This window comes from Leguminivora glycinivorella, chromosome 8 (assembly GCF_023078275.1).
Source record: "Leguminivora glycinivorella isolate SPB_JAAS2020 chromosome 8, LegGlyc_1.1, whole genome shotgun sequence".
Classification (NCBI taxonomy): domain Eukaryota; kingdom Metazoa; phylum Arthropoda; class Insecta; order Lepidoptera; family Tortricidae; genus Leguminivora; species Leguminivora glycinivorella.
Genome location: NC_062978.1, coordinates 4,794,220 through 4,819,342, shown reverse-complemented (window position 1 = coordinate 4,819,342; position 25,123 = coordinate 4,794,220). Strand labels below are relative to the sequence as shown.

General features: G+C 38.3%; 1 protein-coding gene across 1 annotated transcript; it reads left to right on the top strand.

The window, feature by feature from the left end:
• Positions 1–1,567: 1,567 nt before the first annotated feature.
• Positions 1,568–24,718, top strand: LOC125228669 (ras-related and estrogen-regulated growth inhibitor). The gene is made up of 5 exons (XM_048133323.1): positions 1,568–1,727; positions 18,570–18,706; positions 22,434–22,592; positions 24,210–24,362; positions 24,689–24,718. The coding sequence occupies exons 1-5, from the start codon at positions 1,622–1,624 to the stop codon at positions 24,716–24,718; spliced, it is 585 nt and encodes a 194-aa protein (XP_047989280.1). The 5' UTR covers positions 1,568–1,621.
• Positions 24,719–25,123: the final 405 nt, after the last annotated feature.

Genomic DNA, 25,123 nt, shown 5'->3' with positions numbered 1-25,123 from the left:
GCTCGCGGGCCTTTGCTTATACAATATTATAGGAAAACTCGTACGTTCTACAAAATTGTATGTAAAAAATAAATGTATAAAACCATTAAATAGAAATAGCACACTAACGGGAGCTGTGGAAATCACGGGGAGCAGCAGATCAGCAGTGCAAACACGTGAAGAAGAAGGAGGTAAATTTTATGTTTTTCCTACTGAGAATCACGAGCCCTTTCCATCTAGGACAAAAAACAAGAGACAAAAAATGGTCCCGAAATTTTCCATTATTTTATTTTGCCTACTTTCCACTTTGTGTACAAATTGTTTGAAAAATGGTAACGACGTGGAAAAATTAAATATAAGACGCTTTTTTTATGGAAAAAAATGTTTTATTAGGGTACCTCCCCTACATGTAAAGTGGGGGTTGATAATTTTTTTCATTCTAACCCCAACATGTGATATATTGTTGGATAGGTATTTAAAAATGAATAAGGGTTTACTAAGATTGTTTTTTGATAATATTAATATTTTCGGAAATAATCGCTCCTAAAGGAAAAAAAAGTGCGTCCCCCCCTCTAACTTTTGAACCATATGTTTAAAAAATATGAAAAAAATCACAAAAGTAGAACTTTATAAAGACTTTCTAGGAAAATTGTTTTGAACTTGATAGGTTCAGTAGTTTTTGCGAAAAATACGGAAAACTACGGAACCCTACACTGTGCGTGGCCCGACACGCTCTTGGCCGGTTTTTTTACTTAGTAGGATCGAAAGGGAGTAGGAAAAACATTAAATTTACCTATTTTGAAAAAAAAAATAGGTTTTGAATCTCATTTTGCGAAAATGCCTAAATGACAGAGCTCTCAAGTATAATGCGATGTGAGTACTTAATGATACTCGTAGCTACGAAGTATACGAAGTAATTGGCGCGTGGATTTCGGAAACATGAAATAGGAGGTGCTAATATACCTACGCAAACAGTTGCTAATGGATTACGTTATTACCCGATTTAATGAATGCCCGCATAACACACTGTATAATTCAGAAATTAACTCTAGATACTATAATGATTGTGAATGTCAGTGTCGAAATTTAATTATTGTTTCGAACACTTTTGAACGAATGATATAGGCATTAAATGTTTAACATCATTGAAGTATCCGATCCATATCACGTTGAGCTATTATTTGGCATATAATTAATGTTCGAATCAGGCAGTTTTTTCATGAATAAATAATCTATTGGATGTAATTGGATAGGATGAAGGAAATTACCGAAAGGGATGGTCGAATGTAATTTTCAATGGGAGTAGCAAACACAGCCCTATTTATGTTATAGGCTCACTTTTTCCCTATGGTACTTCTAAATATCCACACCAAGCACGGTATTGGTATTTTTGTGTGAACCTTTTGACGAGGTTAAAATTTTGTCGTTTTAAAACTAACCTCCGACGTGTCGAAGAGGATGTTTCCCTCGTAATTAGTTTTACAAGTTAATATGAAAAAAATATGAAAGTTTCAACGAATGTTTCACGTGTATAATATAGCCCCTCTAGTACTCGTAGTAACATAAAATGCTTTCTTTCAGATATGTTTTGAGCCAAAAATGACAAGTGGGTTTGGCAAATGGACAATAGAAGAGAGGAGTCATGAGCACGCCGTCGCCCAAGTCCTCTCTGGCCAAGCTGGGGCTGTACCCCAAGCCCAAGCCCTTCAAGATCATGGTGCTGGGACAGTCAGGCGTTGGGAAATCTGGTAAGAATTAACCCTTTATAAGTCTATATTTAATTTTTTTTTAACAATATGTATAAACGACTGTTTGTTTCTCCAATGAATAAATTAAATTTAAAAAAATTAAGTGTAGGTATGTGTACAAAACAAAAATAGTCGACGTAGTTCGGAAAGCGGCAAAGCTGAAGTGGGACTGGGCCGGTCATGTCTGCCGAATGCCGAACGAGCTATGGGCCAAGATTACCACAGAGTGGCAGCCCAGGCCAAAACGGGGACCCGGCAGACCACGGCGGCGATGGCGGAACGAGTTGGACTCCGTTTTGAAAAAATGGCCGAGGACTGCACAAAACCGGGAGATATGGAAAAAGCGGGGGAGGCCTTTGCCCAGCAGTGAGACATCGCAGGCTCTTCTTAATAATAATAATGTGTACAGACCTGTAATAATACTATGCGACTAAACGAAGGCTGCAAAAATATTTGACATGATCTGTAGGGCATTTATCGTGTCACATATTTGTGCGGTCTTCGAAGAGTGGGTAACATATTATGGCAGGTGACCGTACTGTCCTCCAGTCTACAGTACCGCTTGACTAGGAAAGGTGTTTGGAAAGAAGGTCGTGGTACTCGTGGTCGGCTACGGCTTATTTCTATACTCATACTTATACTCATACTCATTTATTTGTAAAGCCATTTTACCGCTTTCCATCAGGCGGGCCGTATACCTGTTTGCCACCGACGTGGTATAAAAAAAAACACGTCAAGATTTGGTTTAAAAAAACAATATTCATACAACAATAATATTTTATAAAATAAATAGACAGAAGATTGAGATTACAAAAAGTTAGGCCATATTCACATTAAAAATATATACACTTTTATATATACACTTTTATTACCTATGGGTGTATGAAAAGAGAAGGCACCATGAGCGCGCCGTCTATAATCGTTACAATAATTCACGAAATCGAAAAAAAACGTACTATTACTATAGATCAATCTATATAAAATGTAAATATCCATACATCAGGAAACTGACGACTAGCCTGCACTATGCCTTCATTATGGACGCTGTTGATTAAACAGACTAAACTATACTATTGAAGCTGTCCATTGTAATTCAACGCGGAAATGCTGCGAGCGTGGGCACTTTTGCACCGGGAACGACAGGGAATAGTTTATTTGGATAGTTTTATGTTTTTATTCTTATTAGTTATTAGGTATATTGTAAATAAATAAATATATTCTTTGAGATTGTAGCTAATAATAGTATAGTTTAGTCAGTTTAATCACAAGGCCCGAGCACACATAGAGGTAACTTTGGAGCAATAGCGGACAAAGTACAATACTCGTGGTGAATGTAAACAACGAACATATGAGTCCTCGTCACTGCCAGGGTGTATCAAATGAGACAATACTGTTTCCTCAACGTCTACGTACATTCATAATTATGTGTAAGAATCATTGGAAGACCTTAGCTTATTTATTTATTCGCACGAATTATTTATATAGGATTTACATACTTCATACCAGCTTCATACTAAGAATCGAACCTCGATTTTTTAGCGCCACCTATTAAATAAGGAACTTGACTGTACTTAAAATAAAAAAAATTGTACCATGTACAAAACAAAGCATCAGATAATTATAAGAAAAACATGGACAGAAGTTTTTTATAAATCCAATTTCTATTTAATAAGTCAGGTAGAAATATATAAAGTAACTAAGTTGACCGTGACGTCACTCAATTCGATTTCATATTAATTCCATATTAGAAAGTCGTTAAAATTCGTTTTGACAGTTCTTAAAAAGAAGCTGATTTGACTAGGACGCAAGTAGCCTATACTGATAATGATGCCTACAAATTTATTTTTTCAAAATGTGTATTGACGTGATATCATAATTTTAAAATAAAGAAATATGTCATTTGTTCTTATAAAACATAAGCAAAAATATTTGGGGGAAATATGATTTTGGTGAGTGACCACTTCCAGGCTGCGAACAGCGACATCTAGTTTTGTCTTTTTTGTATGGTCTTTGTCAGTCCAGTATTAAATCGTTCTTGGCTTCTAGTAATAAGTTTGTAAACGAAACGCATGTATATGTCACGACACGAGCGATAGCCCACGATGACTTTGAGATCAAGTTTCTGCCGGCCTAGCCAAGGTGACTAACGCTTGCGATTCGATAACGAATAGATTTGCGTTCCATCACTCTTCACAGGGAGCGGGGAAATCGCCCGTAATTTTGAAACATAACCATAATTTTAGATTTATTTATGGGTCTTATGTTCGTTTGTTACGGTTTACGGACGGGACGTTACTTTTGGTAGTTAAGACGATTATACGGTAGGGGTCAATTCTCCGTACAAACGCTCTCGACTATTTCCTCCGTTTTGATTTTTTTGATATTTTGCTTTTTAAAGACTCTAGAGCCAATCAAAAATTTCCAAAAAAGGCCTTTTTCATTGTAGAGCAAAAAAAGGTGTGATACTGAAGATTGGTAACAATTAACCAAAAAAGCTAAACGGTCCGACGTAGATTATTTCATTGTTATTCAGATTCTCAAATTTCGTTCCGATTGATTAAGTTTTGAAGGAGGAAAGAGTCGAGAGCGGAACCTCGATTTTAAAGATTTTTTTGAAATATCTTTTGACTGAGTTGTTCTTGACTGACACTTGTATATTTAATTAAAATTCCCAAGTTGAAAGGGGAGCTCCTTTCCATTTTAGCATTTTCGCTACCGATATCCTCTTATAGATCAATACCATAAGGAAGATTTTTTGATCGAGACTCGCTTATTTTTTCAAAACGAGGGCGAGGGAGGCGGTTTCCTTCTTCGGCGATGTCAGCCTGTCAGTTATTCGCCACCCAAGCATTTAGCGATTAACTGTCAGTCTGTCAGTCAGTGAGGTCGTCCGGTAAACTCGTTATATGTTAGAACCCTTAAAACTCGTTACAGCGTTTTCCTGAGGCGTTTTCACACTATCCGATCCGATATCGGATGTAGCAAGGATGTCAAAAGCAGATTTCAAAAATGGCACTTTTAATTTATGGCATACCGATTACTGGTGCTACATTCGGATTATCGGTAACGGATCGGATAATGTGAAAGCGCTCTTATAATTAAAGTCGTTACAGTTTCTGCGTATACGCATAATGATAGTGAGATATTTATAGCCCGAAGGTGAAGACCACCGGATTTCATGGTCATTACCGCGTATTTATATCGGTCAGTTCGGTTTCAGAAATTAGATACCTACGATCGGATTGCATCAGCTCATAAATGTGGCGTTACATGCCTAGAGGGCCCGTGCTTCGTGTGTAAAATAACGAATTTCTATTTAAAGTCACATACAGGTCGAACGCGATTAATTAACATTATTTTACCTTTTTTCCCAACGTTTCGGCCAGGTTGCACTGGCCGTGGTCGCGGAAGACTGACGTCCCAGCAAAGTGTCACCGGAGATGTAAACACCACAAAACTACCCAATATTAATTTATATAAATGTTCGGGGTAGACAAATAAATATAATCTTTTAGTTAATGTTTATTTCCCACCGCACGACACACAGCACTCACAACATCCCATCCATCATCCGAAACGTTGGGAAAAAAGGTAAAATAATGTTAATTAATCGCGTTCGACCTGTATGTGACTTTAAATATGTGTACAAAACGAATTTCTGTTTGAATTTGAGATAAAAATATCCATACTGTACTTGAGGACATAAGGGTTTCCGCAAACCTATCGACGCGGAATCAGCTCTAGCCGACCAAAAATCGCTCGTTAGTATGAAGTAGGGATGTCACGAATGTCGTATGTGTCACATTCGCGAATGCGAATGCGAATGCGAATGCGAATGCGAATGCGAATATTCAGAATGCGAATGTGCGAATGCGAATGCAAATATCGCTGTATTTCATAAAAAACCAAAATAAAAACCAAGCAATCACCAACAACCCGCTAGGTAAACTAAAAATGCTTACTATTGGTCAAAATGCCGAGTACGAACTTCACGCCGTACGAATTTGAGCGGGCGAGGAACAAGCTGCGACTTGCACTATATTCGCATTCGCAAAACATTCGCATCGTTTGAAGCGAATGCGAATGTCAATGCAAATGTTTAAAAGAATACGAATCTTTCGCATATGCGAATGCAAATATTCGTAACATCCCTAGTATGAAGACGCTTACGCGTCGTCGTCGCTGAACGCTTGCGTAGTGCGTACGCTTGTTCATACTAACGAGCGATTTTTAGTCAGCGCACGCCGATTCTAAAAGGGCGCCGCATTTTGAAAGGAAATATGCGGCATTAAAGACAAGTGAAGTGAAGTTCAAAGAATATTTCAGAATGACAATAGCAAGTTTCGAAGAACTGGTCTTTAAAATCTCACCTCGAATAAACAAAACAATATATATTTAGAAAACCTGTCGGACCTCTGGAGATGCTGGGATTAACTAAATATGCCGAATACCGAATATTTACCGAATATTCGGCCCATCTCTAATGTGAACGAAGGACGAAAGGACAGCCTTATAGACAGCAGGCAGGCAATTATGGTCGCGCGATAAATGATAAATACATATATCAGGCCGTCCCTATCGCACTATTTGTAAGTGCGATAGGGACGGCCCGATGTTTTATCATTTATCGCGCGACCATGATTGCCCTGCAGCTTCTTATTGCTATCGGTGTCGAGTACTTATCTAAGTTAGGTATATATTTTAAATATGACGGTGTAATTGTGTGCAGTACAGACTACAGTACCTACAAAAAAAATCGTACAGAAATTAAAAATAATTACAGTACGCTGAACCAAAATAAATATTACTTACAATACTATATATCATATCATTTTCCTCAGAGCATTTTTCCTGTCTTTGTGTATACTACCTACGGTTGGCAACCCTACACCGCTCAATGTGGCATTTGCACGATACGGCAACGTGCCGCGGCGGCCGGCCGTGTCGCAGTTGTTAGCTAAGCTACCCTTGTGTGCGTGCGTGATGACACGATTCGCTGGTTGTTCTTTTAGGTATTTAAGTACTTTTAGGTGTTTAAGTACTTTTAGATATTTAAGACGCTACAGGAGCGAAAATGGAAAGGAAAGGGAGCCCTTTCAATTTGGGAATTTTAGTTAAATATACTAGTGTTATTAACTAGATTTATCGAAAAAAATTGTCCATTCAGAACAACTCAGTTAAAAGATATTGCGAAAAAATCTTTAAAATCGAGGTTCCGCTCTCGACTGTTTCTTCCTTCAAAACTTAATGAATCGTAAGTGCGTCATTAAGACGCTACGGGAGCGAAAATGCTAAAATAAGTCCCCCTTTCAATTTGGGAAATTTAGTTAGATATCCCATATTACGGGAACTTAAGACGTTTCCTACTTTGACTGAGGATTGTGGACAAAAAAATGTGAAGTTTCTAGTCATGTTTAATTATTTTATTTTAAGGATAAGTCTTCTACGATGGATTTAAGACACTATTTTGCATCGTAACTTCTAATTTATAGAAATTACCGTTGTTTTATTTAACCCTTAGTTTGCCCATTATTCCGGGATACAATTTTGGTATGGCTTCAATTCCGGGAGTCGAATGGTACGTAATTACGGGATACCTTTAAAGTCCACGTTGTTGAAGCATAATGTAAAAAAAACGAATTAAAAATATTGTTTACATAAATATATAAATGCACATATCGTTTTGATAGATGCTTATACAGAGTGTATTTTTTATAATTGGCAATGTTTTGATGGGTTGGGGTGGGATGGGAAATATGATATTTTACGGTATAACTATTGTATGATATAATGACAGGGTGTTATAAGTTTTACTGTCTGTCTAAGGCATCGCTTTCGAATGGATGAACCAATTTAGATTAGTTTTTTTCGTTTGAAAGCTGAATTAGTCGAGAGTGTTCTTAGCCATGTTTGATGAAAAACGCTTTACAATGTCGGGGTTTTTTTTTTCAAAATTTAATTTCCCGCCGCCGGTTATAAAAATTGCACGGTACTCGTGAAAATTTCAGTTTTTTGGTACTGGTGATCAGTGAGCTACACCGTATACATATATGGTGGTGATACGTTATTCAAGTATGTATATATAAATAAATAGTACTCAATAAATAAATATTATAGGCCGTTCTTACACAGATTGACTGTCTGACTAATTTGTACTATTTTATATTTATAATTTTATATATGTCTATCCTATTATGTATTATCCTCATGTAAATTTTAGATTTCTAGTAGTAATAATGATTGAGCTAAATCGTAGACGGACAGACTGACTGACGGACAAACCAATATGCGGTATAAAGATTTTTAGCTAACTAAGGAAGTTTAAAAACATAATAGTCGGGTCTCTATACCTTATTTTGTGTTTTTATATTTTAATATACTTTATATATAGGCATACCGGAATAAGATACACTCATATAAAGTCGTGTACTTAATTACGGCAGTCAAAACGAAGGCTATATTAAAAGACAAACAAGATTTTTTTCTTAGTACATTGGAAGATTATATAACAATTATACTCAAAACATCGAAATAAGTAACCTTTGTGCTTTAATTTTGTGAAATAAAACAAATTTAATGTCGATGCCACACTCCAATATTTCGCACGTATTACTCAACGAGTATACATTTCGTACTCAATTATGAGACTAAAATCTAAAAAATATGTGTACCGTAATTATGTCACTATAATCTGTAATCTTTACTCAATAAATTTACATCAAATATATAAATATACTTCACCGCAAATAGTAATAAAACATAAAAACATTGCGGACTGTGTTTTCGTTATTCCGGGATACTCCCGCAATTATGTACACCGCGTCAAAATGGTGTACATTATTCCGGGAGCGGGTATTTTAATTAAAATATGCTTTAAATTAATTTGAAAAGATGATATAAATGTCTTTTAATAACTATAAGACAATTATGATACAAATTTAATATAAATAAACTTACCCGCATCACAGTAAACCCTTAAGAAGTTACGCTGCCGCGTTAAGCTCACCGTCAAACACGCCCATAGAAACCACTGCGTGGTTGCGACTGACGCGTTTGGAGGTACCTCACGGCTTCAAAAGATATGATAGATATTTGAAAATCGACTTTTTCGGTTCTATTTGATCTATAGTTAATAAAATACTGCCTAAAATTAAGATTTTACTGATAGTTTCCTTATTTTGCGAAAAATGCCGTTTTTAAAAACCAAAGTATCCCGGAATAATGTACCACATTTTACTATCCCGGAATAGTGTACAGTTACCTTATTGTTGTGTACCAGTTTAATTTTAATCTATTTTTAAGAAATGTTCCTACTAAAATGTAGATTCTAGCGAAAAAACGTACCTAGGTTTTTCCAGTTGAACATTATTTTTAGCTGCAAGCCACTATTTACGATTTAATCGATTTAAATAAAACTTGTTTACTAAATTATCCATTTGCATATTGATCGTAGCGAAAACACGTACGAAAACGACGTACGTTTTTCTGTTTTACTCTTTTAAAGGCACAAGTCACACGTTTTTCATCAAATCTATGTCGTACCGTTTAGGTTTTTTGGCTAATTGTTACCAATCTTGAGTATCACTTTTTTTGCGCCATAATGAAAAAGGCCGTTTTTGGAAATTTTTGATTGACTCGAGCGTCTTTAAAAATAAAAATATCAAAACGTTCCAACACAGATAAGATTAATAATTAATAACAATCTGACTGAGAACAAATCAAATTATTTTATTGAATATTTTTTTGATTTGTTATTTAATAACCTAACAAAATTAAAATTTTGAAAAAACTCCCGACCGCGACATAGACCGATTTTCATGAAACATGGCTAAGAACACTCCCGACAAACTCATCTTTCAGACAAAAAAACTAAATTTAAATCGGTTCATCCGTTCGGGAACTACGATGCCACAGACACACACACACACACAGACAGACAAACAGACAAATAGACAGACAGACACGTCAAACTTATAACACCCCTTCGTTTTTGCGTCGGGGGTTAAAAATAGTCTTTCGCTATATCGTAATGCTGCAAAAGGATTCATATAGGAGGTGCAAGCACTAATTGTTGCCTTGGGCCTTGTCGTTTTTTCTTTCGTGTATGATGTCTATTTCAATTTATAGAATAATCTGTGTTGAAAAAATCAGTCTACCTTCAAAAACCAGGGAGGAAATAGTCGAGAGCGTTGGTATGGAAATTGAACCGTCCTGTATCGTCTAAACAATATAATCGATTGTCGATTTAGCCCCGCTCCCCAGCTGCCAGCTTGCAGACCTGAGGTTGACTATGATAAGAGAAGCATCTTAGCAGGTTGCCTCAAGGGCCTACTCCAAAATCCTGCCAGATTTCCGTCCATAGTCCATAATAGTGCGTAATTTTATTTTCACGAATTTATCGGATTCGGATCGGACGTAGTTCGAAAGCGCTCTATTTTTAACGTAAGTACGTACCTATCGTCATGTTAGCGATCTAACCTTTTTATAACCTTTAAATACAATAAGTCAGTCAAGAAGAATATAATTTTTGTTTGTCAGTGTCAAATGTACTATGATTCTAAATATATGTCTTAATTTTACAAGATGTTAATTTTATTACAACAATACAAATAATTAATACAAGTCCACGCACCTTAAGTCAATTACTGGCGTGAATATATGGTGACCCTACGTTTCATGAACAAGTACCTTTAAATACGGAGCATCGGATCAAGGAATCGAGCGGAATCCCGGAGTCCGGCTAAAACAATAAAAGGACAACAGAGCTACAAAGGACGGAAAGGAAACCCTGGCGTGGAGTCTTTCAATAACTAACTTAATCACTTACACGTTTTTCAAGGTTGCCTCGATCCTGCTCAAGGTTGTACCCTTACAATTTATTTAAAACATTACAAATACTACGATACCTTACTAACTATAACAACTAGAAATCCATTTTATTTATATTTACAACAATTTTTATTCAAATTTCAAAATAGACCAATGAGTTAAAATTTAGTCCAATGAATTAAAAATAGTCCAGTGAGTATAAGAATAGTCCAGGAAAATTTGTTCAATAAATTACATATTTTTCGGAATTAATTTTAAACTAAATAAAGCAAAATATAGCATATTATCGTACTCTGTTTTAGCGTCATTATAATTTTCAGGGAATAATAGCTATATGATGCCTTCAAGATTTTTCCGGAGATACGGGTGTAAGCTGGCTATCTGCGTAGTTCATCCGCTTGATCGCGAGGATATCAGCATCACTGCATGCAGACAGCTCTCCCATTTGCCACTTGTTTAATACGGTGGCTTACACGGTTTGAATTTCAATTTATTCTTAGTACTTTCTGTTCAATTTATTTGTGCCAGTTTCTCAGTATAATTACTAATGCAAATATAGTTAATTTTACAAAATGTCTGACAAACTAAAGCCGTTAGTTCGCAAGCGCGGCACTATAAAGGCAAAAGTTACTTTATTTGAAAAATATATTGACACTATAAAGGCGATTTCGACGGAGAATTTCACTAAGGCTTTATTCGGTGAACTCCAACTTAAACTAGGTCGATTTCAAGAATTACTATCTCAATTTGATGAAGTGCAGTCAGAAATTGAAACTTTGGATGACATCAACTTAGCCGATCAGCTATTAGAGCGGGAACAAGTTGAAGATTCCATCATAAGGTTGATTTCATTGTCACAATTGATACTTGAGTCTAACCAACCAGTGACTACTAAATATGCTACAGCTATTTCTCGGGCCGAAGGTTCTATTCATACAAACGACAGTTCTCATGTACCTGTCCATTGTCCAATTCGACTTCCGACTATAAAATTACCTTCATTTGATGGTAGCTATGCAAAGTGGATGGAGTTTCGTGATACTTTCAATTCATTAATAAACAATAACGAGTCCATCCCAGCAATCAATAAATTTCATTATTTGCGTTCATCTTTGGAGGGTGGAGCAGCTATAGTTATAAAGTCTATTGAGTTCACAAGTGACAACTACAAAACCGCATGGGATTTGCTATGCGAGCGGTACAATAACGAAAGAATTTTGATCAACAATCACATTAAGGCATTGTTCAATTTTGAACCCATTACTAGAGAATCCCACAAGGCTATCAGGTTCATGATTGACTTCTATTCCAAAAACTTACGTGCCTTACACACTCTCAAAGAGCCCACTGACAGTTGGGATACATTAGTTATATACATGATGGTGTCCAAACTAGATGCCGCCACTAGTAGAAAGTGGGAAGAACACAGAAATACACTTAAAGTATCTCCCAAGCTCGATGACTTGTTAGTGTTTCTTCGTAATCAAGCAGATGTCTTAGAGACGATACAGTGCGGTACTTCTACGCAAAAACAGGACAAAACTAATCATCCTATAAAGCAACACAAACATATTACAACATTACTAACAAGTGACAATGAATACGAGTACACAGCTAGTGATAATGACATAGGTACAAAAACAAAAATAATATGTGCATTTTGCAAACAAAATCATTTCAATTACGAATGTGACAAGTTCAAGGCAATGTCAGTAGAGGGTAGGAATAATGAAGTTTCGAAACACAATTTATGCAAGAATTGCCTGCGCCCTGGACATCATCATGATCGTTGCCGCTTAGGTCCATGTAGGAACTGTCATGAAAAACACAACACATTATTACACGTTGAAGTGAATGACAACAATGACACAAATTTATCTAAAAACACAAAAATTACTACCGCAATGTCTTCATTCACTCAGGCTAAGAAAGGTTACGTACTTTTGTGCACTGCTGAAGTGAATTTAGTCAATCCTGTAACAAAGGAAACTCACAATGCTAGAGCACTATTAGACATAGCGAGTCAATCTTCATATATATCTGCAACAATGCAAAGAAAGTTGAACTTTACCTACACTGATAAGGACGAAAATGTTATAACTGGATTAAATGATTGCATAATTGGCAGTGCTTCAAAACTGTGTAATGTAGTAGTGCAATCCAAAGACGGTAAATTTAAAATTGATGTTCCATGTCTAATAATGCCAAAGATAGCACAAACTGCTCCAAGTTTTGAAATTGATACATCCAAATTTGACATTCCTAAGTCTCTTGAGTTAGCGGATCCTAATTTTCATCATCCGTCCCCAATCGACATAATGCTGGGCGGTGATGTATTTTGGGATATTGTAGAATGCAAGAAAATCGAATTAGGCAAAAACAAACCAACCCTAAAGGAGTCTAATCTAGGTTGGCTTGTTTCTGGTCCGACAGGCCAAGGTTCAGCATGTTCTACTCGATGCAACTTCTCTCAAAATGAACTTTCACTCCGTGAGGCCCCGGAGGACGCCTTAGGCGACTCCAAAAACTGTATAATCAACCACGAAGTCCATGAGCATAAACTAAGTGAACGAGAGCTTTTTAAGTCACTTAGGCGAAACTTCAACTCTCGAGTATTTTATAACACAACATTACGTAAATCGCGAATTGTAAACTGATTACCTGTCGTAATTCCTTATAGATCTCTCAAACTCGATAAATCTGGCTTCAAGGGGGGTCAAACCTCAACAATAATTATCTTGAACTTCGTGTGCTGCGAAGGACCCTGCTTCCTTGAGAAACCAGTGTTTGAGTAGCCTAATCTAATTCTTTATAGCAAGTCATCAGTCTTTATAATCAAGTGTGTACAATACTTACGATAATGGTTTAAGTCTATTTATTCTTCTAAGGCAACAAATGATCTTAATCGCAAATTAAAGCTACTGAAATTAACTATATTCCTCAATGAAAATGATATTTGATTTATGTTGGTGGTCGCTTCGTTAATGTTTTACACTGATTATATGAACAGTGACATCTAACCATCGTATATACAAAGCTTTATTATTTTTACGATTGACACTAGATGTGTGATGTGTTTATCCTAAACCTAACTAACTAGCTAACTACAAACATTAATGAAAACTTACCTTCTCTCCCTATGTACCTTCTTCTCCACCCTTCATGTGCCATGTCTGTGGGGTCTTATTTATAATCTTATTCTAACATCAAGATCAAATGAGAAGGTCTGTGGGGCCAATTTAGAAATGTCAGTTTCGTACATAGTCGTTTTCTCTTAGACAAATACTATCTAGCGTACTCGTAAGTGTTATTTAAGTGGATAGCGCGAGCGCCTTCTTTATATGTTTATATTATATATTTTTATAGTTCAATATATTTTTACAATTGTACGAATATTTTAGATACTTAGCTAAAGTTAAATTGAACAGAATGCTACAAACGTTATACGTATGGCAAATCGGAGAGTTCGCTTGTAGCGAGAAACTGTTATGTCATTCGTGTCCAGTGTAGGCTTCGGACTGCGGTAGAGTCTAGAAGGCAGCAGTGAAACCTATTTAACTATTATTTTATTATTCATTATGTATTAGTGCTAATTAATGAGGATGTTGAGAAATTAATATAATAATTTTTGCATTGATTGAGGCAATCGTGATTTCCATCCTTTGACTCTTTGTCTCGGGATTCTTCAATTAACTTCACTCACGCCTGGGCACTTCCTTGTCGAACGACCAAGAAACCATGGATGTCGCTATCGTTATGTAAAGTGAAGACACTGATGATTTATATATCAGCTCGTTTAACAGCAAGTTATCCTATCAAGTCGAAACCTAAATCATCAACAACATACTTCTGGTCATGGACGATCGTTTGCCACCATTGAAATGGCCATTGGATTATAACGAATAATGTTGGCAGTAATGAAGTCTGGCCAGTCATCAACATGAAAACAAAGAACAGCTTCATCGAACAAGCCGTCTCTAGGCTACTTATTAGCCTAAAGAATTACGCTCATTTGAGCCTCTTGAAAGCTAGGCTTTCAAGGAGGGGCAGTATGTTAGCGATAGCGGACGGACAGACAGACATGGCGAAACTATAAGGGTTCCTAGTTGACTACGGAACCCTAAAAATCTATCACTATTTTTTTTAATATGAAACAACGTAACTAAAAAAAGATGATTTTTAATAGCATATTGAAAAATTCGAATATTGCTTAGTATTTTATCGTGAAAAACTGTACTAAATCTACTATTGATTCAATGTTTGTGATGCTTGGAAAAAAATCCATCACCAAGTAAAGAAGGGTTAAATATAAATGATACGAAGTTTAATTCGAACACAACAGTTCACAATTGCGAGCAGCGGTGACGCACCGCCAGTTTTGGCGGCGCGGCGACGCGCCGCAAAAATTCTGCGTTGCGGTGCCGCGCCGCGAGTTTTTGCGATCGTCGACGCACCGCGAGTTCTTGCGTCGCGGTGCCGCGCCGCAGATTTCCTGCCGCAAAAACTGGCGGCGCGGCAACGCAACGCAGAATTTTTGCGGTGCGTCGCCGCAACGCGCCCATGTGGCCAGGCCCTAAAAGGGCCCGTTCATTGTGGAGCCACATCATCAGGCCTACGTCACTCGCTCGCGGTCGCGCGTTAAGTACCTGCACGCTAGCTGTTCATTTGAATGAACAAGTGGCCGAGGGGCGCCACGCGCCCGCCTGTGTAGTCGCGTGGCACGTAGGTACCTACTATTCTTCTGAGTTTTACACGTAGTAATTTATATCTTCTTATTATCTATTGTGTCCCACTGCTGGGCAAAGGCCTCCCCCTTCTTCCTCCATTCTTCTCGATCTTGAGCTAAAACTGGCCAGTCTGTCAAAAAGGAGTCCAAGTTATCCCGCCATCGCCGGCGAGGTCTGCCGGATCCTCTGTTCGACTCATGGGGCTCCCACTCCGTGGCTATCTTGGCCCACAAGTCATTCGGCATACGACAGACATGTCCAGCCCAGTTCCACTTTAACTAATTAGTATTAGTTAAATAAATCGTAGGTATTTGTCACTTTGCGGGCAAGTGAAGGATCTGTTACGTTAGTAACTTACTAATAATCTGTGGCCACATGTAGTTAACAAAGTGGTAACGCATCTTAGGACCGATATAGACGGACTTTAACCCAACTGAAAGTTGTATGTGACTACACGCCGACTGCACACTAACTGTAACCTCAGGGATTTTCTACTTACCTAATGTGTGTTGCAATACATGCAGTTTAATTCCAGTCCGTCTGCATAGACCCTTAGATAAACTTATCTACCTACCTATATCTAATCCCAGAATAGGCAATCAATTATTCATCCACTCTCAATTTAGCGTGTTACATTATGGCTTCTCTTTGGCTTTATAGCTAGCTACATACGTTCTGGACTGTTTTGGGCCTGACGAAGTCTAGTCGAAGATTCTGGTATATTGGGAATAGGTATACACTAAAAACATTACATGTGCCTATAACATTTGAAGAGTTCCCTCGATTTCTCCAAGATCCCATCATCAGACCCCGACTTGGTGCCAATGGGACCATCTCGGGGTTATACCCGTTCGATCAAAAAAAAAAATTTTTGATATCAAGTAACATACATACAAAAAAAAAATAAAAAAAATCAGTCGAATTGAGAACCTCCTCCTGAAGTACGAGTTCAACCATCGTTTTTATAAAATTAAGTAAAGAACTATGTTACTTATGTGTGGATTTATATCTCAAAAATCCGAGGACGTTATACTTATAACCTACTGTACGACTTGTCTTGTACGAGTACATGCTTTTTGATAATAAAAATATTTCATATTTTCAATATGTAATAGATACGTATTTTTATATATGTGAGTGTGTTTAGTAAAACGTCCCACTTTGTCGGTGACCATTAAGGCGACATTTACTTGTATCTTTATATGAATAAGCTGACAAAGCGGCTTTATAGCAATCGACAAAGTAGGACGTTTTCCAGTGCACACTCACATATTTTCGCTAAACCGAAAAAGAGGACAAATCGATGACCTGGCCCCGTAGCCGAATGGCATTTCTCCGACGCCAAACGAAAGCGATACGCCGCTGGCTCTGTCGCGCCAATACGCAAGCGCGATAGAGATAGATATCTACTAGCGCTTCGTTTCGTGAGCGTTTCGTGAGCGATTGTGCCATTCGGCTAGCCACCCTGAGTTGTCTTCCCACGGCCTTGTGTAAGAAACACTGACAGGAACATACAGGCACTTTTCGCTTCCCTGCGCCCATAGACTATTAATTTTCACGAACATATATAATTATATTGGGGTCACCCAATTCGATATCGGGTTCAACACTGTGAAAGCACCCTTACGGCTCAGCCACGACATTGGTCTAAGCGCGGCAGCGGTGAGCGGCGGCCATACATTAGAGAGAGACACAGCGATGGGACTTTTCATTCGCACGTATGCCTGCCGCTCACCGCTGTCGCGCTTAGACCAATGTCGTGGCTGGGCCGTTACAGGTTAACTTAGTAGAGTACAGCGAGACCCTTGGCTAATCCAATCAACGGCCAATTCATACACAGACTTTAGAACCATAATATGGTGACTTTAGATATTATCTAAAACATGTCTTTCAGTCACCGTGCGTCTTGCCCACGCGAGTGACGGGTAAACCAGAGCGAAATGAGCGATACGATATACTCGAATGATGTCCTTTCTGTGACATATAGGTCAGTTAAAATTGGCTTGCTATTCCCTCTTTACCATGCAAGTCCTAATTAGACCACAATAAACGACAACAAAATCTTTATCTTAAGCCAATCAGCGCTAATCAGACGTTGTGACTGTCGACGAAGCATTTTCGCTAGCGGGATAACTCTCGACTGGGGGGCAAATGTAACTGGTCCATTTTTTCCATGTTTTACAATGTTTTTATTATAAAATAGAGTGTCCACCGGTTACATATGATGGTAGGTGTGTTCAGTGTAATAATGGATTAGTTACAATTGCCCCCAGTCGTGATTTGCCCCGCTGTACCTTATGTATACCCGGAAACGCATGTTATGGGTTATGGGCTACGACGCAGCGCTACGACCGTAGCTCATCGGTGAACGATCCTTAGTGCGTTTTCACATTATCCGATCCGATGTCGGATTTACGAAGGATGTCAAAGGCACAAATCAAAGATGGCGGCTTAAATATATGGAACATCGCTCCTACATCCGATAACGGATCGGTTAACGTGAAAACGCACTTATATACAGAGTGGGGCCTGTAACAAAGGCGAAGAATTGAACTCTAGGCTATTCTCCTTATACTGATCAACATTTGTTCATACCCTTGCAAGTTTTTTCTAAGAGGTAAATGTATTGCGAATTCTGTTAAGTCTAAAGTGTGGGGCCTGTAACAAAGGCGAAGAATTGAACTCTAGGCTATTCTCCTTATACTGATCAACATTTGTTCAGCGACTTTTAAAAATAACATGTATTTTGATTTTTATCACCCTTGAAAGTTTTTTCTAAGAGGTAAATGTATTGCGAATTCTGTTAAGTCTAAAGTGTGACAGACAACGTCAATGACAACAATAATGGCGTACATTGAAGCTAATATTTATTTTGTATGAAAAATTAAAAATTTAAAGACCAAAATTTTTAAAAGTCACTGAACAAATCTTGATCAGTATAAGGAGAATAGCCTACAGTTCAATTCTTCGCCTTTGTTACAGGCCCTACTCTGTACAAGGTTCTTCTCCTTATTTTCCTGTTAATTTAAATCATCCATCATCCAAAATTTTAATTTCATCATAATTTAAATATTGAAACTTGTAATGATATAAATCACAATAATCATAGGTACTCACCACTTTTAAGGGTCAGTGACGCTAGACCGGGCCATTTTGTAAATATTTTCCATAACATCAATATCCAAGAAAGATAATACTTAACTTAAGGCCTCTATTTACATGGAGAAGCGGCCGAGGCCGCCCTACCCTCTAAGGCTTTTCTAGCGGCAAATTTGTTTTCTTACAGCTTTAGTGGTGCGATTCATCACCCGGCGCTTCATCGGGGAATATGATCCCAATTTGGAGAAGATTTACGCGTTTCAAACAGTAATTGACAACGAGATGGTGTATTTTGAAATACTGGACTCGGCGGGGGACCCCCATGTGAGTTATTATTGTTTTCCTCTAACATTATTAAACCTCACAGTTTGGTTTTCTTTCAAATCCTTATTTGCCAACAGTGGCATTGAAACTTGAGTTGTTTCATGCCCTTTATGGGATACAGGTATGTATGAATTATTAAGCCTGCTTTGTTTATGGGATACGAGTAAGCGCATTGTTTTTCCGTACATTAATTGTGTAACAGATCGTCTAATGACCGTGTGTGGGTCGTTGGCGTACGAGCCGCCATTAAACTTAGTTTAAGTCAGGTCACTACAGAAAACCAGCGGCGCGGTTTACCTTACCGTGCTATTATGCTGAGTGGGGGTACTATTTTAGCGTCCTTTGTTCGTTGCATGTCTTCTTATTTTGCATGTAAAGTCGAGTTCATTTATATCTACACATCAGTTATGCGAACTTTAATATCCTAACATGATTTTGAAATTAAGATTGAAACATGAAATTAAGAAAATAAAATTATTTTTAGATAAGTATTATGTTTCCCCTAAATGTATGTAAGTACCGCCCGTGGCGGTAAAAGCCTCCTCCATGTTTGTCCATCCTTTTCGGTCTGTAGCTAGTCTGCTCCACATTTTTCCCGCAACTTTGACTAAAGACTTTGAAAAAATATCGAAATAGCTTGGTTTTGGTTTTTTGCTCATATTTCAAAAACTATGCGTCATACGAAATTTTGGTTTACTACACCTTGAAAGCTTATAAAATTCTCTATAACTTTGATCTAGAAACTTTTTTTCTATTCTCAACCATTATCTAGGTATGAGCTCCTAAAAACTGTTAATTTTTTTAAAATCGTTTTCCCCTCCACTTTTTGCTTCATACATTGCTCCATATCTTGAAAAATATTTATCTTAGACAAAAGTGTTCTTAAAAAATCTTGTAGATCATTCAAATACCTTTCATAATATGTGTACATATGCTTCTGGGTCATGTACCGTTGAATAATTATACGACTTTAAAACGAAATGAAACAACAAATGTATGTGATAAACGTGTAAAATATGTATTTCATGAACATGACTGTATTATGATGCTGTATAAATGCATTCACACAACAGGTAACAATACAATTAGCTGCACATAAAGGCCTTGTCATACCCACATCTACCACTACTACAATCTGTAGTGCACCGGCAAAATATTAACTTCAGTATTTCTTCCGGAGCAGCTGGTACTTTGGTTTGTACAGGAATCAGTAAGTTGCTTTCGTTCCGTGCCCATCCCCATTCATCATCCTCATTGCGTTATCCCGGCATTTGCCACGGCTCATGCCTGGGGTCCACTTTGACAACTAATCCCAAGATTTGGCGTAGGCACTAGTTTTACGAAAGCGACTGCCATCTGACTTTCCAACCCGAAGGGTAACTAGGACACTGGAATTAGTCCGGTTTCCTCACGATGTTTTCCTTCACCGAAAAGCGACTGGCAAATATCAAATGACATTTCGCACATAAGTTCAGAAAAAAGTCATTGGTACGAGCCGGGTTCGAACCCGCAACCTCCGGATCGAAAGTCAACGACACCCCCAGGATAGAGGAAGAAACTGATGATAACGGCGGGGAGGATATTGTCTAAGATACAGTTGTCACATCTGATCCAGATGACATGGAAGAAACAGTTTCAATTTGTTTGATTTATTTGGGACAACAAACACAGTAACACACAAGGTTAGAGAATTGCAGTGTTGACAGTAGTAAGGTGTGAGACCGACAGCATTTCAAACAAACAAAGAAGACCGATTAGTATCATCCCGCCCAAAGAGGCAGCGAGTAAATTAAAACACGTGTAAGTTATATCCATACCTCCTAAGGATACTGAGGCAAGTGCAAACTCATGATTTTACAGAGGAGAGACGTTCAAAGGTACAAAGTAACATAACAAACATATTTGTTCACGTAATAACATAAAAATTCGGATTTGTTTTAACGAAATCAATGAGGTTATTTCTGCATTCATGAGAATTTCAAATTTATAACAGTTTATGATTTAAGAGTACTTGATCCAGTATACGAGTATTTTAGCGCACTTGGTCCAGTATTCGTCAAGTAAAAACCTTTTTTTTTACGTTAAAATTTGATTTAAAGTAGAATAGTAGTAGAAAACTTTTAAGAGTTAGGACATAATTGTAACTTAAGCTGTTATTTGCAGTTTTTACCTCCGAAACTAAGTTAGTTAGTTGTATTAGTATTCCACACTTTTTTTACCTCCCTCGCTAATATACCAATGACTTTTTTCTGAACTTATGTGCGAAATGTCATTTGATATTTGCCAGTCGCTTTTCGGTGAAGGAAAACATCGTGAGGAAACCGGACTAATTCCAATAAGTCCTAGTTACCCTTCGGGTTGGAAAGTAAGAAGGCAGCTTTCGTAAAACTAGTGCCTACGCCAAATCTTGGGATTAGTTGTCAAAGTGGACCCCAGGCTCCCATGAGCCGTGGTAAATGCTGGGATAACGCAAGGAGGATGATTAATGGGGATGGCACGGAACGAAAGCAACTTACTGATTCCTGTGCAAACCAAAGTACCAGCTGCTCCGGAAGAAATACTGAAGTCAATATTTTGCCGGTGCACCACTGATTGTAGTAGTGGTAGATGTGGGTGTGAGAAGGCCTTTATGTACAGCTAATTGTATTGTTACCTGTTGTGTGAATGCATTTATACAGCATCATACAATAATGTTCATGAAATACATATTTTACACGTTTATCACATACATTTGTTGTTTCATTTCGTTTTAAAGTCGTATAATTATTCAACGGTACATGACCCAGAAGCATATGTAATGTACACATATTATGAAAGGTATTTGAATGATCTACAAGATTTTCTAAGAAAACTTTTGTCTAAGATAAATATTTTTCAAGATATGGAGCAATGTATGAAGCAAAAAGTGGGGGGGAAAACGATTTTTAAAAAATTAACAGTTTTTAGGAGCTCATACCTAGATAATGGTTGAGAATAGAAAAAAAGTTTCTAGATCAAAGTTATAGAGAATTTTATAAGCTTTCAAGGTGTAGTAAACCAAAATTTCGTATGACGCATAGTTTTTGAAATATGAGCAAAAAACCAAAAAATGGGACCTTTTTTCATCCCCCCCTCTTCGAGCTCACGTCCAAAGTCCGAGGACTTTTAGTATGTATGTCTCCTGACTACCCCTAACAACATCCCGTAGTGAAACTTTCTGCTTTCGGCCATTCCACCTAGACCCCCCTTTTGAGCATTCATTGACTGATCTAAAATGTAAGGAATGAAATAAAGCTCTTTTTATTTTATTTTATTTTATTTATTATGTTTCCCCATGTTTCCTTATTCAATTGTGTAAAATTCGATTATTTATTTATTTAAACTTTATTGCACAAAAAAACAACTTAATGTACAAAAGGCGAACTTAATGCCATGAGGCATTCTCTACCAGTCAACCTTTGGGCAAAGCAGAGAAGATTGTAGGCGGTGCATTAAGAGACCAATTTTGAAATATCAATCAAAAGCTTAGACATATAATATATTAACGTACATACAATTACATACTATTTTTACATAAATAACGATTATAGGTATCTTTTTACATTTCTCTGTTTGACCTACTGGTTGACCCGTAGAAAATGCCATTAGGTATTAAATCCGCCATTTGCATTTTTATTTATCCAGTAAAGTTCAAGTAAGTAAATATATCTTTCAACTAAAAGTACCTAATTGGTGTTAATTTCCTCAGGAGAGCGAGTACACAAATCTAGAGAGCAACATCAGGTGGGCCGAGGCGTTCATACTCATGTACTCTGTGACGGACAAGTGCTCCTTCGACGAGTGCCATCGGCTCAAGTTCCTGATCAACTACAATAAGAGGCGGCGGAGGATCTCTTCATCTATGAAGGTTCGTTTATACATACACTTTTACCTTGTTACCTTTCTCGTTAGGTAGTAGTATCTAGATACCTTTTTTTTTTCTTTGGGGGAAAATGCATTCCGCTTACCACCCGCGTGCGAGGGGTGACCCGAATGGTTATGTGGAACTCCCGTCTAGGCTAATGAGGCACACGGTATACCCAATAAAAAACCCCCATGCCGCCTCGCCGCCTTTATGGAGTGGATATGGCACGAACGCCTGAAGGACCTCCGCGCTTGGCGCGCCATACCGCCTTTCTCCTCGACTTCCGTCTTTCTATGTGGTGGACCCCCCAAGCCCGCCACAAGGAAGTCACAAGCGTCAGAAAATTCTCCGGCACCCGGCGACAGATTAGATCCACAGTCCTGTCGCGTACCACAACTCGGCTACAGAGGACATGAACGGCAGACCGTAACACCGACACTCCTCTGCCTCTGCTGCCCCACCAACGCCGCCACAGCGGAACGGCCCCGCCGAGTTCGCAGAGGATAGGGAGAGTGGCGCACCGTTATACCAACACGCCTCTTCCTCGGCGGTCCTCTACCAATGCGTCACAAGCGGGCTTATGAAGCCCACTTGGAGCGTCCTCCTCGGGCCAGCTCGCCCGGCAACAAGCTGGCCCTGGTTGCCTCTTTGCTTCACCGTGGGTGACCAAGCCACGGTTACTAAGCCCCTCCACCACGACAAGGTGAGCAACCTGCGGGTTTTGTCGTGAAAGACGGACAAACAAACAGACACACACACATTTATAATATTAGTATGGATTAGGTACGTGTGCGAAGACATCAGACGTCTTGTAATGTATGTCTCGCACGACACCGCACACCTGGCGGTCGGCAATTTTCCTGCACTTTGATTTGAAGTAATGTCACGTAACATGTGATGTTACTGATGTTATTGAAACATTCTGCATGAACAAAGCCTCTACTCTGTGTTTTCGAAGTTTTAGAATAGATACAATATTCGCTACCTACCCGTAGGTAAACGTCGGGGAAAATGTATGTAAGTGCATGGGTACATGGGTAGGTTTTAGTTTCTAGGACCTAATCGTTTGGTTTCCTTTCTTTGTGATTTGAATTTCCCCGTGTCTTTCGAGTAATGTATTCTAGATAAATCACATCCGAAAAACTGCGGGTCACAACTGGATGAAATTAGCCCAGGACCGGAAGAAGTGGCGTACTAGAAGAGAGGCCTATGCTCAGCAGTGGGCGATAAAGGGCTGATATGATGATGATATGATGATTCTAGAACTTCAATAACTCACAGTATAGGCTCTGTTGTTATTATAATGCTATTTGTACACAAACAAATAATATGCGCAATTACGTGCCGTGACAAGCAAAACACGGCATGGATAATGAAGTACATTTGTTGTTTTTTCTCTATTCAATATTCGGCAGCTTGTGATTGGAACGACATACGATAATAATTCAGCCCCATACGTCTCAATGTTGGACATAAGTCTCTCTTTCACGAGCGACACATTACAGCGAGGAAGGACTTTTCACACTAAATAATCTTCACGGATAAACCTACATAGGTTTCTTTGAGGTTTTCTCCGTCGCCGAAAAGCTAGGAAACATGTAATAAAATGTATCGTTTCAGGACAGCGTATTGGAGACGCCAGTGGTCCTGGTGGGCAACAAGGTGGACCAGCCAGGGGACCGCATGGTGAGCACGGAAGAGGGCCAGCGCCGCTGCAAGGAGATCGGCTGCGTGTGCTTCCACGAGATCTCCGTCCGAGAGAGCATCGACCAGGCAAGTCATTATGCAGTTTCTTTTGACACCGGTTACCGGTGTAGTCCTTCACGTTCCATGGCGAACGAAACGCTCCGTCGAACCCATACGGACGAGCAACGGAGAAAGGTAACTACGATATGGAGTATGAGAGATTTGCTTTGTCTATTACGCACCCTGAATTGACTGAAATACTTACTACATATATCTTGTCAATACATTTTTAAATTGTATCATAATTTTCATATTTAATACACTTTACATTGTAAATGCACAAAGGTAACGGAATATAATTAAAATATTTCGCGTTGCCGCATGGAAACATCATAATGGTTATGAAATTCCAGGAAATGAAATTCGCTCGGAACACGTGCTAATATTAAACGCTCCTACGTGTAAAATGAGTATTGTACTATCCTCATAATGTGGTTACAAAAGCCATTGTTTCGTTTATGTGAACGGTGGGTTCCCGGGCTGAGTCAGCTAGTACTATGAGTTTTCGGCATTTTAAGACACTACGTACCTATATAGTATTTTCCCCACTATCTATTTATGTTACACTATGATACGCATTGCACAACTGATATACCAGCCGCGTACAAATTTACTGGCAAATGAACTGGCATGCAAGTATTTTGTACATGGCTGGCATGTCAGGTGTGCAACTGTGCAAGCTACAGGCATGTGTAATTGTGTATCACAGGCCTAGCAGGATACGTAGCCAAATGCACAAACGCTCGATCTTGCGTATTGGCGCGACAGAGCCAGACTGCATTTCTGTT

Excerpts from the sequence above, each read along its gene's own strand:
- LOC125228669 (XM_048133323.1), top strand. The coding sequence starts at position 1,622 with ATGAGCACGCCGTCGCCCAAGTCCTCTCTGGCCAAGCTGGGGCTGTAC. Across the intron at positions 22,593-24,209 it reads GGATCTCTTCATCTATGAAG|GACAGCGTATTGGAGACGCC; the intron begins GTTCGTTTATAC and ends GTATCGTTTCAG. Across the intron at positions 24,363-24,688 it reads TCCGAGAGAGCATCGACCAG|GAAATGAAATTCGCTCGGAA; the intron begins GCAAGTCATTAT and ends ATGAAATTCCAG.